Source organism: Callospermophilus lateralis, chromosome 8 (genome assembly GCF_048772815.1).
Source record: "Callospermophilus lateralis isolate mCalLat2 chromosome 8, mCalLat2.hap1, whole genome shotgun sequence".
In the NCBI taxonomy this organism is placed as follows: Eukaryota; Metazoa; Chordata; class Mammalia; order Rodentia; family Sciuridae; genus Callospermophilus; species Callospermophilus lateralis.
In genome coordinates this window covers 80,238,731-80,257,532 of record NC_135312.1, presented here as the reverse complement: position 1 = coordinate 80,257,532, position 18,802 = coordinate 80,238,731, and the positions used below count along the sequence as shown (strand labels likewise).

Sequence of the window (18,802 nt, the reverse complement as noted above, 5' to 3'; positions counted from 1 at the left end):
TGTCAGTAACGTCTGTGTGCAGATCTGTAGGTAGGCATGTTTTCAACTCCTTTGGGTATATTTCAAGAAGTCTGACTGCAGGATCATATGGTAAGAGTGTATCTTCTTTCCACTGTGTCTATACCATTTTGCATTCTCATCAGATTGAACCGCAGTTCTTACTGGCCCACATCCTCCCTAGCTTTAATGATGATTGTGTTTTGGATTTGGGCTATTCTGATTGGTGTGTAGTGGTATCTCATTGTTTAAATTTACAGTTCCCTAGTGACATGTGATGTTGAATATCTTTTCACTTGCTTATTTGCAATCTGTATACCTTCTTTGGTTAAGTAGAAGTTCTGTTCAGGTCTTTTGCCCATTTTAAAATTTTGATTATTTATTTCCTTATATATTTGTATACTTTTTTCTTGAACTTATCTGAAATTGGTTTTATCTTTAAAGTTTTAAATATGATTCTAACTTCTAGTTATTTAAAGAGTGATCCTGTTATTTTAGAGATTGATTCTTTTCCTACTGAATTTAAATGTTCAAGTTTAGTGTAACATATTTATGTGTAACATATTTACATTACATTACATTAGTGTAACATATTTATATAAAGACATGTTTGGGTCCTTTTTTCTTTCATATTAACCCAGCGCTTGCTCGCTCTCTCTCTGTCTCTCTCTCTCTCTCTCTCTCTCTCTCTCTATTACTGCATTATTTTTACTGTAACATTATTTTAGTGTAACATTATAGTATTTTTGGGGGGGGGGGTACTGGGTATTAAACTCAGGGACACTTGACCATAGAGTCACATCCCCAGCCCTATTTTGTATTTTACTTAGAGACATGGTGTCACTAAGTTGCTTAGTGCCTCATCATTGCTGAAACTGGCTTTGAACTCTCAATCCTCCTGCCTCAGCCTCCTGAGCCCCTAGGATTACAGTTATGGGCCACTGTGTCTGGCTTGTAGTATGTTTTAATAGCTGAAAATGCAAGCCTCTTCATTTTTCTTCCATTTAATGTTTAATTTTTTTGCTTTTACAATTTCACTTTTCAAGTAGATTTCAGAATCATTTTGTTAACTTTGGGGGCACATGTTACTAGAAATTTGATTATGGTTTTTATAAATCTATACTTTAGAGAAATTTTTTGATCCTTACATTATTTGGTTCTCAGTTGGTCATTTTCTTTAATGTTTCTGAGCAGTTTTAAAATTTATACATAAGGTATATTATTTAAATAAGTATGAAATAATGAATTAATGAATGATGTATATAATTCTGTTTTCCCTTTACTATTCTGTTTGTTTTTTTTTTCCAGAGAAAAACTATGAACTTAAGATGCAAAAAAATAAACAGTTGACAAAATTCTTAAGTTTCCTGAAAATACAAGAACAGTTCTTTAAAACTGAAAGACAAAATCAGTCTCAAACCAAATAGTATGTTTAGTACTCAGATTCTCAGGTTAATTCCATAAAAATCAAAGGTTTTAACATTTGTTTTTAGAAAGTGATTGTAGAAGATTTTTGTATTGCATGTTTGTTTTGTTTTTTTACTATTTACTATTTTACTATTTGGTAATATTTCCTAAATTGTTATATAGCATGTATTTTTGTTTTTTCTTGAATTTTTACTTTTCTTCCATAAAATACAGGCTTCCTTAATGGTAGGGATTTCTGTATTTCTGAAAATTATTATTTTTGAATAATTCTCATTGTTTTCTAGGAAATAAATTGTTTATCATATGAATAAGTAATTATTGCTAGTGGTTAAAACTTTTGGAGTGTGTGTGTGTATGTGTGTGTGTTCATGGTAAATGGGAATTGATTTTTCTTATCAATTTGCCTTGATATCAGCTGACTCATGTTTTTTACAAGTTTTCCATGAAGAAAATCTTATTAATCTCAGCAAATATAAAGTTTGTTTCCTGCTTTCTAATTTTTGTACCTAATTTATTTTCCGTTATATGCTTGAACATCAGAATTATGTTAAATAGTAGAAATAATAGGGAATTCTTAAGTTATCACCAACCTTCTAGTTTTGAAAACCATTAGTAGGAGTGGATTCATGCTTTTGATTTCTTGTATGATATTGCATTTAAAGCCCCACCGAAGCCTATGCTAGTGAAATTATGCAAGGAACTAAAGAGATAGCATTATTACTAATTTTTTTTACCTCATGTAATAAAAAGGCATATCCTTGGCATTTTAAAATGTCAAGTGTAGTCTTATGTCATATATTGAAAATAATGAGTCATTATTTTTAAAAATTGACAATGTGGTATCTGGAATCATCATTGTATGAATCAATTAGTTCTTATTTGGGTGTTTTGATGATAATTAATGTTTATATTGGGTAAGAAATTTTGGTGCCACATCCTATGTTGTAACTAAAATCACTTACTATAAAGATAAAAAGCAGTGTTAAAATTGGGGTCTGATACAGTATAATATGTCTGAAGATCATCTTTCCAGGAGACATACTCAGATCATTCTGGACTAGCAAAATCTCAACATTTGTTGATAGTTTTGTTAGTCATTTTCTTATTTACTGCAGTTATCTTTCTGATGTTTATATTAAACTGCTGTTGTAATCTTCCATAATTAATTTTGTATTTACGTAGTGGAATAGCATGATGCTTCTTTGGCAGTTGATATTGTTTCTTGAAGACATATGAAGGAGGTAGTTTTTATAAGTATTTTGCCACATGATTGGTACTTCTGAGTAGTTGACTTTCAGAATCTAGGTATGGAATCTATGGTATGGTAGTCACAAACCATATGTAATTAAATTAAGTAAAATTTGTGTTTCACTTCCCCTGTCACACTAGCCACATTTAGTAGTCACATGTTGAGTAGGGTTTACCATATTGGATGGCAAGGATATACATTTTCATCATCACAGACAGTTCTGTTGGACAGCATTATTATAGGTCATAAGCCATAGTTCACTAAAACAAGAATCACCATTTTGGTGATTTATTTTTACTTTGTAATAATTACTGAAATCAAATATTAATACAAAAGGAGAAAGAACAAGATAAGAAACAATGAAAAGACTTGTTCCTTTACTATTATTTTTTTCTTTGTTTTTAGTTATGATGTTGTTTGTGACTGAACAGAGTGTGCCTGCTGTCTGCTCAGCAAGGTTCAAATCCCCGTGGGGAGAAGAGTTGTCTATCATTTGTCCACCATTAAGTACATCTTCTGCGACATGCAGACAGTGACAGCAAAGGACCTGAAATACCTGTTTTTGTGTAAATCTCACTCCTGAAATTCATAACATGAGCATGTAAAATCTCTATTTTTTTTTTCTTCCCTAGAATTGGAAGAAGACAAGATCAGAGAGACACATCCATGAGGCAATACAGTAGAATAATTACCTAGAAATTTTTTTCCATGATTTTCTGCTTCTTTCTCATTGATCTTTGTAATTGACAACTTTGCTATAAAAACATCTTGTCCAAATTTGTATACTTTAAAATATATATATAGTTGTAGTTGGGCAGGATACCTTTAATTTATTTACTTATTTATGTGGTACTGAGGATTGAACCCATTGCCTCGCATGTTTCTAGGTGAGTGCTCTACTGCTGAGCCACAATCCCAGCCCCCAAATTTGTGTATTTTTAAAGCCCTGTATGCAAGCAACATTTAACATTATACATTTATTATTTTTATTTCTTCTGCCAATGGGAGGGAAAAAGCATCTAGAAATTTAACTTATAGTTCAGTTTTGGAAGAATCCAAGATTTGCCCATTGTTTTTTGTTTGTTTTGTTTTTTTTTTAGGTCTCTGGAAGTATTTGAGAAGGCATAGTTATTTAAAACTGTAGTTAGGTGTGACTTTTTTAAAATAGTATTGTTAAGTGAAAATGAATATGAATAGGAGTAGATTTGCTGATGTATGTAAAAATCCATTCCAAATTGTTCCTTGATATAAAAATGTTAGTTTGCATGTTCAATTGCTTAGACCTTTTCTCTATTTAGAGTCCAAGTATAAATTATGGTGAATAAGGTTGGAAGTATTTTCACTCTATGTGGACCCTATGTGTAATGTGTTCATTTCTAAAGAACCATAGAGGATGGCTTTACACAAAATCTGTTGGCATTAAAGAGTAGAAGTGCTAGCCTTGGGATGTACAGCCATTATCTGACTTGCCATCTGCATCCAAGTTAAAGGTAGAACATAAGAAGTGTGATCTGGGACATGTTCACTCATCAGTCCCTTCTCTGATATGCAGTACTTCTTGAACGTTTCTAAAAATTTTCTCTCCTAGATAACACCCTTAGCATGCATCAGCAAATTGATATAACTTACACAAATGCAGTCTTCTAGGATATTTAATGATGTTTAGTAGAAGGGAAATATATGCTAAAGGTAATTTTTTTTCCGTGGGAGAAAAGTTTTTTCTACAGAGTTACTGAACTGCTATTTAAAAGAATTGTTTTCTAAAGCTTGCTGTATTTGGTATGCTTTGGTCATAATTGGGAATGTGACTTCTGATTTAGATGATTTAAGTAAGAAACATGTATGCTGATATACCTGGAAATAAAAAATTTTGATTGTTCTTCTTGGAATTAACATTAATGTTCAATTAGGAGATAAACATAAGTGGTTTCATACGGTTTCATAGGTTATATTCAAAGAAGAAATATCACATGTCATTCAACTTTATGTTTTATTTAAAATTATAAAATCCTAGGTTATTCATGAAATTATATGCATTCAGACTGGCCCATTTTAAATATGTATCAACGTTGTTTCCAATTCTGTACTTAAACAGTCTAGCATTTTAAAGTGAAGGCTTAATTAGAAAAAATATTAGCATAATTTCTCAAAGTACTGGATCATCAGATAGTTTGAAAAACATAGACTTTGTACATTGTTTTGTATAGTAAACCTTGTATTCTGTTTTAAGTTGTTCTCTGGTTGTCATTACAGCTATGAAGTCTTACACTCTGTATTTCATGCTCCTGTGGAGCGCTGTTGGGATAGCGAGGGCTGCCAAAATCATCATCGTGCCGCCAATTATGTTTGAAAGCCATATGTACATTTTCAAGACGCTAGCCTCAGCCTTGCATGAGAGGGGCCACCGCACAGTGTTCCTCCTTTCTGAAGGCAGAGACATCGCCCCATCTAATCATTACAGCCTCCAGCGCTACCCAGGGATCTTCAACAGTACCACCTCGGACGCTTTCCTGCAGTCCAAAATGCGGAATATTTTCTCTGGGAGATTGACAGCAATCGAACTGTTTGACATACTGGATCATTATACTAAGAACTGTGACATGATAGTTGGCAACCAAGCCCTAATCCAGAGTCTGAAAAACGAAAAGTTTGATTTGCTGCTGGTAGACCCAAATGATATGTGTGGATTTGTGATAGCCCATCTTTTAGGGGTTAAATATGCTGTATTTTCAACTGGCCTTTGGTATCCTGCTGAAGTGGGAGCTCCTGCTCCATTAGCTTATGTCCCAGAGTTTAACTCACTCCTCACAGACCGCATGAACTTGCTGCAAAGGATGAAAAATACCGGCGTTTACCTCATTTCCAGATTAGGGGTCAGCTTTCTGGTTCTTCCCAAATATGAAAGGATAATGCAGAAGTACAACCTGCTGCCGGAGAAGTCCATGTATGATTTGGTTCATGGGTCCAGCCTGTGGATGCTGTGTACTGACGTGGCACTGGAGTTTCCAAGACCCACTCTGCCTAACGTTGTTTATGTAGGAGGAATCCTCACCAAACCGGCCAGCCCACTGCCAGAAGTAAGGTTTGCTGAACTTCTTGGTAATTGTTTTTTTTTTTTTTTTTTTTTTTTAATGTAAAGGTCACTTTTGATTTCCAGAAGAGATAGGGTTGTTCCCTAACTAAGGCTACTTGAAAAAGCAGTTAGGATACAAAAGTGCCTTAATTTGCTGATCCACCACTTCCCCTGGACACATTCCTGCTCTGAATGAGCATTTCCATATTATCAAAAGGCCTCTCTGCCACATGGTCAATAGACTGTCTAGGAAATAGATTTTTGTTTAGTAATAACTATAGTATATGAAGAGAATTTAGTGAGATGGTTAGTTTTAATGAGTGTAATTTTTGTTTTTAATTAAACTATTTGTTTAAATTAAACAATTACATTAAGCTATTAAACTATTTGTTTTCCTCAAATAGCACAATCACAGGTCTCTATGTTTAGTCAACTCAAATTGACATAAACTGATGGCATAAAGGTTCTTGGGAAAGTCAGAATCACTAGAAAGTTTATCTCCTACAATGGAAATGAGGCACTGACTTCCATCAAAGTGGACAACCAACTAATTTAAGTTAGTAAGGAAATCATGCTCTAGTGCAATTTCATTTCAAGGACAGAATTAATGCCACTTCAAGACAGTCTTTTTGTTCACTGCCAAACCTCCGTTTTTTTTTTTTTTTGGCTGAGCTATCAGTGAATCCCTGAATGTTCTGTTCTCCATCCTAGTTTGCTTTTAATTAGGTATCCTAAACCAGCAGGAGCCAAACACATGTCTGTTGTGGGTTTTCTAATCTCAGGCTGTCTCAACATTTGATGCCATTTACCAGGAAACATAGGACTTGTTCCAGAATTTTCTTTATTGAAACTATTTCTACTCTTAATCTCTGAAAATCATTACTCAAAACAACTCTGCTAAATTGTTGTTCCCCAGCTCTGGGTACTCTATGCAAACAAATCTATCAGAGCTTTGCTGAATAGTAAATTCAGATTTTCTCCTATAGGTATCAGATAATGACAATCACTGGGCAGAATTTTTTATGAGTTAATAAGGTGTTTGGAATATATGACCTATAGTCTTTCTAATACAACCATTAGAATTATACTTGAGAAGAAATACCTTGATATATTTCATGTAGCATAGAAACATGGAAGTAGCCAGATCTGTATCCTGTTCAGTGCTAGCATTTTGAATTGATACAGCCACCAAAGCTAGTGTCACTGTTTAGTTCTCTGACAACTATAAAGGATAGGGATTAACCCCAGTTTATCTCAGCCACTCATGTATTTATCCAAGTCCAATGTGAATCCTTAAAATATTCTCTACCAGAGTCACCTTGTGATACATCACTCTCCTAATTAAAGGTAGCTAAAATCAGATTTTAGAAGTACCTTCTAAAAGATTTGGTAAGCAAGTCTGTCTTGACTGTAATGGAGTCATTTATAATGTTATACAGATCAGCCTCATTCTCTCCAGGTCTTTCTCTCTTCCACTGAGAACAGTGCCCTCAGCTCATTTTGGTGTGATTTGGATGCCTTCTTTCGTCTTTTATCACCTTATTGAAGAAGGAATCACTATGAAAAGGAATCTACTTCTTGCAGCAACTTGAATGTCACAGTTTAAGTCCAGATAATTGTTTATGTCATTTTTTATACTTTGTTCTTCATTAAGATGCATAGCATGTGAGCATTTTCCCCTTATGGTCGAAGCCTATCTTGCTTCCCATGCATCCTGATGCCCTGACTAGCTTCACTATTTGTTTTACTTTAAAAACAAAATCATTTGCGTTTTCTTTGTATGGTCACATGAGGTAACGCTCAAAAGTTTTTTGATTTGCCATAATGTCTTGTTTGACATGGGCTTTAGCCTACTTTGTGGACTTTGCTGCTCTTTTTTCCTGTTCAGGCTTTCTGTAGTGATTTTATTCAGGTGTGTTTTCTGTTTGCAACAATTGCTTTGTAGTTGGGTCACACACAGACATGCATGTATGGCATGTATGTTATATGTAATTTAAGGACATGGATAAGTATATTATTAGCATTGAAAGTTTTGGATTCTAAGTTTGAAAGGCTGTTTTCATTTCAGTAGACCATTTATAGCTCTTCAGCAGGGAGTATTTGAAAAATGATATGTCTTTTAGATATTCCTTACTTTGTTGAGGTTTTATGTGGTTGGGAACACTTGTGTTCCTACTGAGATTTCTCGAGTTGATTTATGTGAGATGATAAACTATACCATGGGGTTCTAAAAGTTAATGAGTTTTTCAAATGCCTGTATTATTTACAAGGCATGGTTTGACACTAAACAAGAGGGTGCAGCAAGTAGCCACAGAGAACACACAGTTCACTAATAATGGCTTACTTGTTAATGGCCTTACTATCTTACACTGGGAATGGATTGAGTTTTCCAGATGTCTGGAGATGATTTGACCAGAGGGATTTGAATTTCACCACCTGGAATGAAAAGGTAGAGAAAATTTCTAAAAGACATTTTTTAGAAGCTTTCATAAGGGTTGAGTCTTAAGAACCTTTATAGAGAGTATCTAGATCAGCTTCATTCATTTAATGTTCCTGCCAAACAGCCTGTGTGATGTGGATTGTTTTGCTGTATATTAGTTTGTCAAGATGCCCATCCCTCTTGTCACACTCATTTTTTCTTGTCATTAAACCAATCATAATTGTGTACAAAATTATACAGAGAGAGCAGTTTTGCTATTTTTTTTATATTTTAAAAGATTGTTAGTGCTTAAAGTAAGCATTAGATGATTCTCTTACTTTTTGGGACTTTAGTTCTTTAAGAATTTGGTAATAGAAATCAACTGAATCCAAATGTTTTTGATTCCAAAGTGTTGTGTTGGTATAAAGTGATGAAACAGTGTTTTGATGATAGAATCATTTTAAAATGCACGTTGGAATTGTTCCTGGAGGAATCCTCTCGGTGTAGTATCAACTACTTGGGTACCCGTGGAAGGAGTCCCAAAAGATGTGGATAAAGGGGAAGAGGTTGAGATTGGACCATATCAGTACAGTGTTTTATGTGCTATGCCGTGGCAGGTCAGTAGAGAACATGGATGCAAAATAAATAAATAAACTTTGCTTTGACCAAGACAAAGACCTTTAAATAGGTCCTTATTTTGAGTAGGTCCTTCAAATATTAAAAGTGAATGAAATCTAATAGAAAGTGACTGTAGCTTTTGGTAGTTTTATTGTAGGGTAATAACAGTAATACCAGTGTATTGTATTACAAGTTCACTTCAGGAAACTTTCAGTTATTAAAATGAAAACATTTCACGTGATGTTTTCTGGGTGATTTCCCATTGGCCTGTGCTTTGACCCTGTCAGGTAGTTGGATCTTTGCCACTTTTCAGCTGTTACAGTACTGAACCATTTTGCCTTCACTGTTGGTTTTCTATACCATACTCTTTCTGACCAGAACGTGGCCATCTTGAAGGCAGATACCCTCGTTGTTCACTTTTGCACACTGAGTGCCTGCAAAAAAGTTTGCATTCAATAAATATTTAATATTAAGTGAACTATATCAAGTAGAAATAGTTGCCAAAAAATTAGATGATTTGGCTAGTGCAATAATATTGTTATTATAACCATTGTTATCTGTTTGTTCCAAATGGAGGTCCTTATACCATCCCAGCCATAAAGCAATAAAAAAATTCCATGCTAAGTTATTTTAATGAACTGTTATACCTATTTTAATGTTATTGATACTTAGAAAAGAGAGAGCCAGACATTACTCAATTGGTAAACTAAAATAATCTCTACTCTGTTCCAAATATGCATGTAAACAGGGAGAGTAATGAATGACAGAGCAGCTATTTCTGTATTGAAGGAAGATTTTAGATGGCATGGCACTCCTTAGGTGCTCTTCCGTGATGCTTTAATGCCAGGTAAGGAGTGATAAGGGCATCGTCATTTTCCTGTTCTGGGAATTTTTAATTGAAGGAAGCATAGCCTTGAGCAGAGAGATAAACCAACCCAGATGCCCTTCAATAGATGAATGGATAAAAAAAGTGGCATTTATACACAATGGAGTATTATTCTGCACTAAAAAATGACAAAATCATGGAATTTGCAGGGAAATGGATGGCATTAGAGCAGATTATGCTAAGTGAAGCTAGCCAATCCCTAAAAAACAAATGCCAAATGTCTTCTTTGATATAATGAGAACAACTAAGAACAGAGCAGGGAGGAAGAGCAGGAGGAAAAGATTAACATTAAACAGAGACACAAGGTGGGAGAGAAAGGGAGAGAAAAGGGAAATTGCATGGAAATGGAAGGAGACCCTCATTGTTATAAAAAATTACATATAAGAGGAAGTGAGGGGAATGGGAAAAAAACAAGGAGGGAAATGAATTACAGTAGATGGGGTAGAGAGAGAAGATGGGAGGGGAGGGGAGGGGGGATAGTAGAGGATAGGAAAGGTAGCAGAATACAACAGACACTAGTATGGCATTATGTAAAAATGTGGATGTGTAACCCATGTGATTCTGCAATCTGTATTTGGGGTAAAAATGGGAGTTCATAACCCACTTGAATCTAATGTATGAAATATGATATGTCAAGAGCTTTGTAATGTTTTGAACAATAAATAATAAAAAATAAATAAATATTAAAAGGTTAAAAATAAAAACAAAAAAACAAGAAAAGAGATGAGTCCAGGTGTATAATCTCAGCAGCTTAGGAGGCCAAAGCCAGTCTCATCAACTTAGTGAGACCCTGTCACAGAATAAAACATAAAAAGAGCTGGAGATGTGGCTCAGAGGGTAAGCACCCCTGGGTTCAATCTCCGGTGCCAAAAATAAATAAATAAATGTATATAAAGGGAGAAAACAAAGATAAGAAATAGCAGGAGATCAAGGTGAGGACCATGAAATAACAACTGTTTGTCATTTTGTCATTGGCCAGACTACCTAGAAAATGAAAGAAAAAACAACAGATTGAATAGATAAGCCCCTTGTGAGGAGATAAGATTGTGAGAAGAATAAAACCAAGAAATAAACAACAGTGCCTTCCTGTGACAACAGTGCCTTCCTGTGTGTCTTCAGCATTCATTGATTCACGTGGAAATTCACATGGAAGCCATTATTTACTGTCCATGTGGTATTTGAAGGCTAAGGAATGGAGTTCCTAGGCTGGGATGTGGGACTAGAGTCCTTAGTGCTGTGAGGCTGATGCAGGGTTGCAGCAGTTATGGAAAATCAAGGCCATTTTAATAATATTTTACATTTACATTTCTAACATATTATCTCATGATATTTAAAATCTGAGACAGCATTATAGCTATTATACCATATTGATTAAAGTGCTAGTTTTAAAATAAGTATTATTTAATCAAAATATGTATCCTATATAGTTGGGTTCCTAATTTGGATCCCATCATTCACATATAGTTTTTATAGAATGTCTTCATCTGTATAGTAATATTATACTATGTTGGTAGCTATTTGGGGATCAGAAAATTGAGGACTACAGTGTTTGGAAGAGACTAATAATTTAATTCTATTTACTAACTCTGAGTTCAGATATTCAATACAACATGATAGTTGAGCAGAAATAATAGATTCCCTATGGGAACTCATTAACGTAAGATGTTCTTGCAGATGTATTTGCAATAGTTTTGTAGCTTATACATTTTTGTCTTTATTTTGTAGTAAGAAACTAGATTGCCTTGTTACGTGAATCTACCCAGGAAGTAAATCAGGCACTGTTGAAACCATCAATAACTTACTGTTCAGTTCACTGATACCATAATTTTCTGAGTAGCATTGTAGTTTTAAACAGTTTATCTATTGTTTCTGTAGGCTTTATGAGTATAAAAGCATTTTCTAATATGAGAACAAAATATACAACCAAATTCAAATTAAACATGTTGATAATTGATATTTAAGGGCCTGGCATGATTTTTAAACACCTTTTCCCCTCTGCTAAGTCTTAAAGTTTTAATATGCCCCAGAGAATTGTTCATTTACATATTAATTCAAATACTGGCAATGGTAAGTGAAATATTTTTTAACAGATCATTTCTACAAATGACAATTTTTGCAAATAAATTACTGTTGGCACCAATATTTTTGGTATGATATTTTCAATAAATACTTCTCATTCCAATTCAAATAGTTCTATTTTGGAAATTAAAGTTGCTACTGCCAATGAGTTTGCTGGATCTATTCCTGAGTGCAGATTTCGACAGAGAGGATGAAGTGAGCATAGGTTTATGAAGAATCAGTGATACTGAAAACAAACTACCTACTTCCTGGTTTTGTTTATGGAATATTTTATACCAGCTTTCCAGACACTGGACAGTATTTTGCAAAGAGAAAAAAACATGTTATTTTTTTTTTTTTCTTTAGCCAAGTGATTGTGACTTTGAATCTTGGTCTTCATGCAATTCTTGGATAAAGGAATCAGCCCTATTAACATGAGGGTACTCACCCAAGAGGATTTTGGTGGATAACAGTTGTGGCTAGATCAGGTGGTGGTAGTTGCTGCTGTTATTATTGCTGTAGTAACTCTTGCAGTTTATGATAATCTATAATTACTGAGTCATGGATCACTTCCTGTTTCCCACCTAGCACATAGAAGAATAGTTTCTGGGTAGAGGTGTAGGATGGATGTAGGGGAGGCATTCATCTTTGTTCTAGCACTTGACTCTGGTACTGCTTTGGGATTTTTATTTATCTTTCCTACATTATTTTTCTCGTAGAAGTAGAAGGAATCTGACAAGTGAAAGATGTGGTCTTAGGCCCTCATGAGTGTCTTTTAAATGAGCAGAAATTGATGGATATGTCTTCTCAAGGGCAGAAAGAATTAAAGGAGTAGCTCTGAGGGTCTCCAGATGCTGGCCTCTTTAGACTTAGGGGTATGTCTGTGATTTTTCGGGCCTTTAAATGGAGGAGCCAGACAGCTGGAATTCCAGCCTCTCTTTGCTGCCTGTACCCCTGTCCATTCTATTTTTGTGTTTCTTATTCCTCAGGGAACTGAGGGGAAACTCCAGGCAAATTGATGACATCTGTCCTTCTAGTCTGATTTCCTGCCCAGGCTCAGTTCCATAGTCAAACTTCAATGAGCCTGGACTACATAACGTAGAAACCTTAAAAGTAAGTTGAATATTTTCTAAAACTGAGGGTACAGACCCAGCAACCAACCCCAATCTTCATCCTTATATTTTCCTGTATATATGTATGATATATCCCTTCGTATAATTTGTACTCTCATTTCCTTTCCTCAGTATTGTTTAGATCAGAATTCTATGGTGTACATGTTAAGTCTTGATTGTGGGTCACTTAGTAGGTCCAGTGTGGGCCTAATAATTTGTACAAGTTCTCTGGTGATGTGATACCATTGGGTCTACTCTTTGAGAGCCATTGCTTTAAACTCAACCATAATCTGAATCTTGTGATCCAGAAATTTTAATTGTGTTATAATGTGTTTTGTGAGAAACACCTTTTTTTTTTCATGTTAATTACAAATTTTCCTCTGCTTTAGAGAATTATTTTCAGTGTAAATTGTACCAAAGAAAATGTGTATGTACATTGATTTTAAGAACTAGAAAAACTCTGGATTTTGTTGCACATTTGGTCAGTTCATTACCTTAGAATTTTATTTTGTGAAATCAGACAAAATTTCTGCAGAATTACCCAACCCTTGCTTTAAGATGTAGATCTAAATACAGTGTCCATTTGCAGTCCTGTTTGAAGGAGGTATAGACCTCAGAACTAATTCTTTCAAACTCTTCTCTCTCTTTTCATTCATTTCTACTGGTTTTTTTTTTTTTTTTTTGCTCTGTGTCAAGGTATATTTTTGTAAAGCAGCCTTTATTGCTCTTTGTAGGAACCATGTTTAGTAGATTTAAGAATTCTGATTATATTAACATAAATATAGTCAGTTAATTAGTTGGTTCACAGAGCATCCATTCTAGAAAGTACTCTGAGAGGTTAAGAGTGCAATGAAATATGAGAGAAGAAAATCAAAAGGCAGATCTTGCTTTTCTCTGAAATGTTTTTCTACTTCAGAGACTTCCTATTAAAGTGGTCATTAACTTTCGCCTGTAGTATTTCATGTGGGTGATTTTCGATAGGGTGGCTTTTCAGGAGAATTATGTCGTTCAGATGCAAGAGGGAAGCCTAACGCCATGTTGTAGATGTTATTTATTTATCCTCAGTTTGCTTCTGCTTCCCCAAGCCCCAGGATCTATAATATAGTAAAAATAAACTTACCAAAGTTGAGCTGATTTTATACTTCATTGAATATAGCAACTGCTTAATAAATGTCTGTTGAATTGAATTGTTTTATACTCAATTAGATTTACAGAAATTGGTCTTTTATAGCAGTTGAAAAGATTTAATTTGCATAGATCTTTAAGAAAAACTCTAGGTTCTATCAAATTTTAAATCTTCCAGAAAGAGTAATGGAGGAAGCAAAACTCTTTGAGATCTGAGTCATTCTTTACATCCCACCCACTCTCATGTTGATTCCTGCAGTGTTTGTAACTTGAAGCTACATTAATTCATTTTGCAAAAATTAATTAATTTAATTTGCAATGAATGAATTAATTATATTCATTTTTCAAAAAAAGGGATAAGATTTTTTTACACTATAACGCTTTATCAGTGAAAACAGCCCAAGTAACTTGATAAATATTAAAACTTTGAGGCTAATTAAATCTCCTACCACCACATGGCAAGGATCAACTAAGCTGATTTGACATTTGCTTTTTCGCTGCAAAGTCCTTTTAGAACTTTTTCACATGTGTGGTAGTGAAAAGATTTGCCAACCACAAAGGAATGACTGCTCAAATAAGGGATAGCCATTTTCTTTCACATTCAGTGAAGATCATTGGATCCCAATATGGGCCAGGCACTAAGCTAACAATGTTAAATACAAGTTATAGTTTCTTTGTGTCACATCTGTTCTTGTAGAGTAAAATACAAAACAAAAAACAAACAAAACACACACTGCTTTCCCAGGTGATCATGGTAGTGCCTCTAGGGAAGGTAGTCACTGGAGAGAGAGTGCACCCATACCTAAGAGGGGAAGTGGGAAGGTCCCAGTGCTTTGAAGACCTGGCAGAGATCCAGGTGCTGAAGAGTTGATGGCATGAGGTGAGGGAAGGTGGCTCTACTCAGTTTGGAGAGGTGAGCAGAGATTAGTTCTTAAACATTGTAAAGAGTTTGGAATTCATACTGAGGTTTTAAGTGGGCTAGCTCATGCTTGGATTTACTTTTAAAAGGGTTATGCTGGTTGTTTTGTGAAGAAAGTAAGAAGGGAAGAAAGGAGACAGGGAGGATTAAGTGAGTGGAAGTTGCAGTAGCTCAGACGTGGTTTGATGGCTTCAGAGGTGGTGAGAAGTAGAGTGATTCTAAGACTATTTGGGAGGTAGAATTGACTGAGCTGGAGTCAAGTACAGGGGATTTTAAGAAAACAGGCCAAACCTGCTTGAGCAATGGCATTTCCTTGAAGAGACAGACTGAAGGATGAACATATGTTGGCAGGAAATTCTGTATTTAGTTTGAGGCATGTTGAATTTGAGAAGCCTGTGGATATACAAGTGCAGATGTCAAATTGACATTGCAAACTGTAAACATAGTGTTGATAGGAAAAGTCAGAGATAGTTATTCAAATATGGGACTCCCAAAATATTGTACTAATACCATGGACATAAGTGATATCATTTACATAGAGATGTACAGTCTCTAGTGTTCTACTGTGTAGAAATTAAGTCAAGGGGTAGGGTAGTGGGGCGAGCCTCCAAGGTTCTGAGAAGTCATGACTTAAGAAGTAAAGGGTGACCAGAACAAGTGGTGTTTTGGGCCCAGCTATTATGATTGCTGCTGAATCTGATGTTTCCCAGTGTGTTTGCATTGGTTATATCTCTGGACAATCTTAAATGTAAAGCAGATAAATAACAATAAACAACTACACTCTATAATAATCCACACTTTCCTTTGACAATCCAGTTAGATCTGTGTGTCTATCTGATTGCCGAAGTTGGCAGAGCACCCACTAGGAACCAAGTGAATACATTCAGCCTCTCATTGCAGGTCCTGGGGAAGATCACCTTGCTCATATGAATTATGGACAGGTGAATGGTGAGGCTCGGTCTGTTTAAAGTTTCTTCCACTTCAGTGATGATGTGAAAGATAATGTTTTTGAGCACCATTCATATATTAAAATGCAGACTTCTATTCTTAACTTGAAACATTCTTATATTTGGTAAAGTTATGTTGACGGAAGCAAAGTCAAGCAGATGTACAGTATTTCATAAAGGTGGGGCCTTTTGGAGGTGGACAAGGGGGAGGCCTACAAAAGGACTGATTTTGCAATGTACTATGGAAACTTTGACTTTTCTAGTAAATCAGAAACGATAATTAGAAATAGCATTTTTAAAAACTAATGATTAAAAATTCAATCCCCGATTTCATTTTGTATAATTCGTAAACCGCATTTTCTTTCAGAGAATAGAATTAAATTACCATTGTTATGAAAATATTTTTTCTTGAACTGTAACCTTAAAGAGAATTTTAGGGCACATTAAACATCACATACATACATATACATACACACACACACACACATACACATGCATACATACATACGTATACATACACACACATCTATATATACATATATGTATATATCTTTAAGGATAAACTAACATATACATATGTATATATATGTTTGTGTATATATTAGTTAATCCTTTTTGAAATTTAAATGTTTTGATTTTTTTATAATACAGAAATTATGAAATATTGAAAATGTTTTTTATAAAAGGCAAAAGTTGAAAGTACAGGAAAATGCTTCAACTCTTTGCAAATTTTGATTTAATTTTGGTAAACTTCAAATACTTTTCATTTTTTTCCCTAACAGTTATTTCAGATAAATTTTAAGCAACTTGTTTTATAAATAAATCTTCAAAATGAGGCTTGTCTATTAGATCTTTATAGATTTAAAGATGTTTATGCTGATGTGTAATATGGTTGTTTTCTGTTATGAAGATACAAAAGTCTCCATTATTTTTAACTATTTAGGATTGTTAGATGTTACAAGAAAGGTAAAAATAAAAAGAATTTACTTATGTAATAGATTATGTACAGCTTATTTTCAGTTGAATGCAAAATCCATTTTTTGTGTGTTTTCAAATCATGTATGGGCCTCTGATAGTGGTTTAATGTAGATGGTGCAGTGTATTCTTCATAAGCTTGCTTAGTAATAAATTTTAATTTTTTAAAAAATTATAATTTAATGGAAATCATATGTATGCATATGTGATTTCAGCTGGATATGCTACTTAAGCTAGGGCTGTTTTCTCTCTAGTCCACATAGCTTTTCAAGAGAAGTGATGAATACTACATAACTATTAGCTTTATTCACCTATTGTATACAATCAATGCTTATATTGATAACTTTATTTCTTTCATTTGAATAGGGCCTCAAAAGTTTTATATCCAGTATTTGAGTACTTTTGTTATTCTCTTTAAAAAGTCAGTATTAGGCACTACTGGTTACTACCAGCTGAAGCTTTACACAGCTGTGTATTTAGCATTTAATCATGCTAAGAATTGCTAATTAGAAAATCAAACCACACAAAGCATACTCAGTGAAGCTGATACAATACCATTTTTGTTTAAGAAACAGATAAATAATCTTTATACATTAGTGGTTTCATTAATAAGCATTTGTGCTGAATATGTAAGCAGGCAGTCTTTAAATAAAATGTCTTAACCCACTAGGAATAATTTGTCAATATTCTCCTTTCACAGAAATCCATAATCTCTTTAAAATAAGGCAAGCCTTAGTCAAAATTGCTAAATTTACACTTGGCCTTTCAACTTCTTTCTATTGTCTCATTTTCTTCTGTTCTACTCTTTTCAACAGCTCCCTCCACCTCATAGGCATAAACATTCTACTGCTCTCTCCCCTGCACTTTGTGTTACCCCTAATTGGAACTCTGTGGCCAAGAATCACTCTAGAGCATCCTCAGTTGACCTTACTGTGGTTCAGTCTGCCTGATGTTCCAAAAATCCCTTTCTACTTTACTTTAATAAAAACCATCTTGTTTCTTGCAGCCCACTGTGGCACACACCTGTAATCCCAGCTACTTGGGAGGCTGAGTCAGAAGTTCCAGTCAGTCTGGGCAACTTAGTGAGACTCTGCCTCAAAATGGAATTTTAAAAAGGGCTTGGGATGTAGCTCAGTGGTAGAGTGATTGCCTAGCATGCATAAGGTGCTAGGTACAATCCTCAGACACACACACACACACACACACACACTATGTGGTAAGGTGCAGCAAAGAATGAGGACGAAAAAATTCATTCAGTGATATGTATTAATGGCTGAGAGCAGTTTAACCCATTACCTTTTTAGGAGTAGTGAATATTTTATACTGAAATCAAAGGTCTCGCATTAAGTCAGAAGAATCAATACTAGCAACATAAGTAGTTTGGTTAGTAAATGGCAGAAATACAGTGATTCCAAAGGATTTGAGGGCATGCTCTGGGTATCCCCGATATCCCTGATATCAGTCTTTGTGGCTCACTTGCATGGGGGCATTATTAGTCTCAAAGTTTTGAACTTGTTTGAGAAAGGAAGTAGTGCGGCATTTTCAGCTTTTTATAGCCCCAGATGTCAAAGTCACTGTGACTTCAAAAGTAATAGCCAATGTTAAATTTCTGACCTGGTTGGGCTGGGCGTACAGCTCAGTTGGTAGAGTGTTTGCCTCTCATGCACAAGGCCCTGGATTCAATCCCCAACACCACTACCACCACCCCCCCCCCAAAAAAAATAAAATCTGACATGGTGCTAATATAATGGGCACTTAACATTGTCCTATAGATTTGACTTTCTCTTTTAGGCTTAAGAATAAAATAGACTGGACACAAGCCATATTGAGAAGTCAAGATGTGAAGAAAATACTTCAGTGCGTTGAAAATGTGTGAGCTGTACAGATTTTGTTGAAACTATCCTTGTTTTGAAAAATGCATTTTGGGAAATAAGCAAGTCTTTCTGATTGTCTGGAAGTCACCAGGTACACAATTAGTCCTAACCTTTGTTGACTA

The 18,802-nt window shown here is 34.8% G+C and overlaps 1 protein-coding gene across 1 annotated transcript in view; it reads left to right on the top strand.

The window, feature by feature from the left end:
* Positions 1 to 4,929: 4,929 nt before the first annotated feature.
* Ugt8 (UDP glycosyltransferase 8) overlaps positions 4,930 to 18,802 on the top strand; it is a 53,237-nt gene continuing 39,364 nt past the window's right edge. The window contains exon 1 of the mRNA XM_076865033.1: positions 4,930 to 5,751. Coding sequence (XP_076721148.1) covers positions 4,930 to 5,751 — 822 coding nt within the window. The remainder of the gene's footprint in view (positions 5,752 to 18,802) is intronic.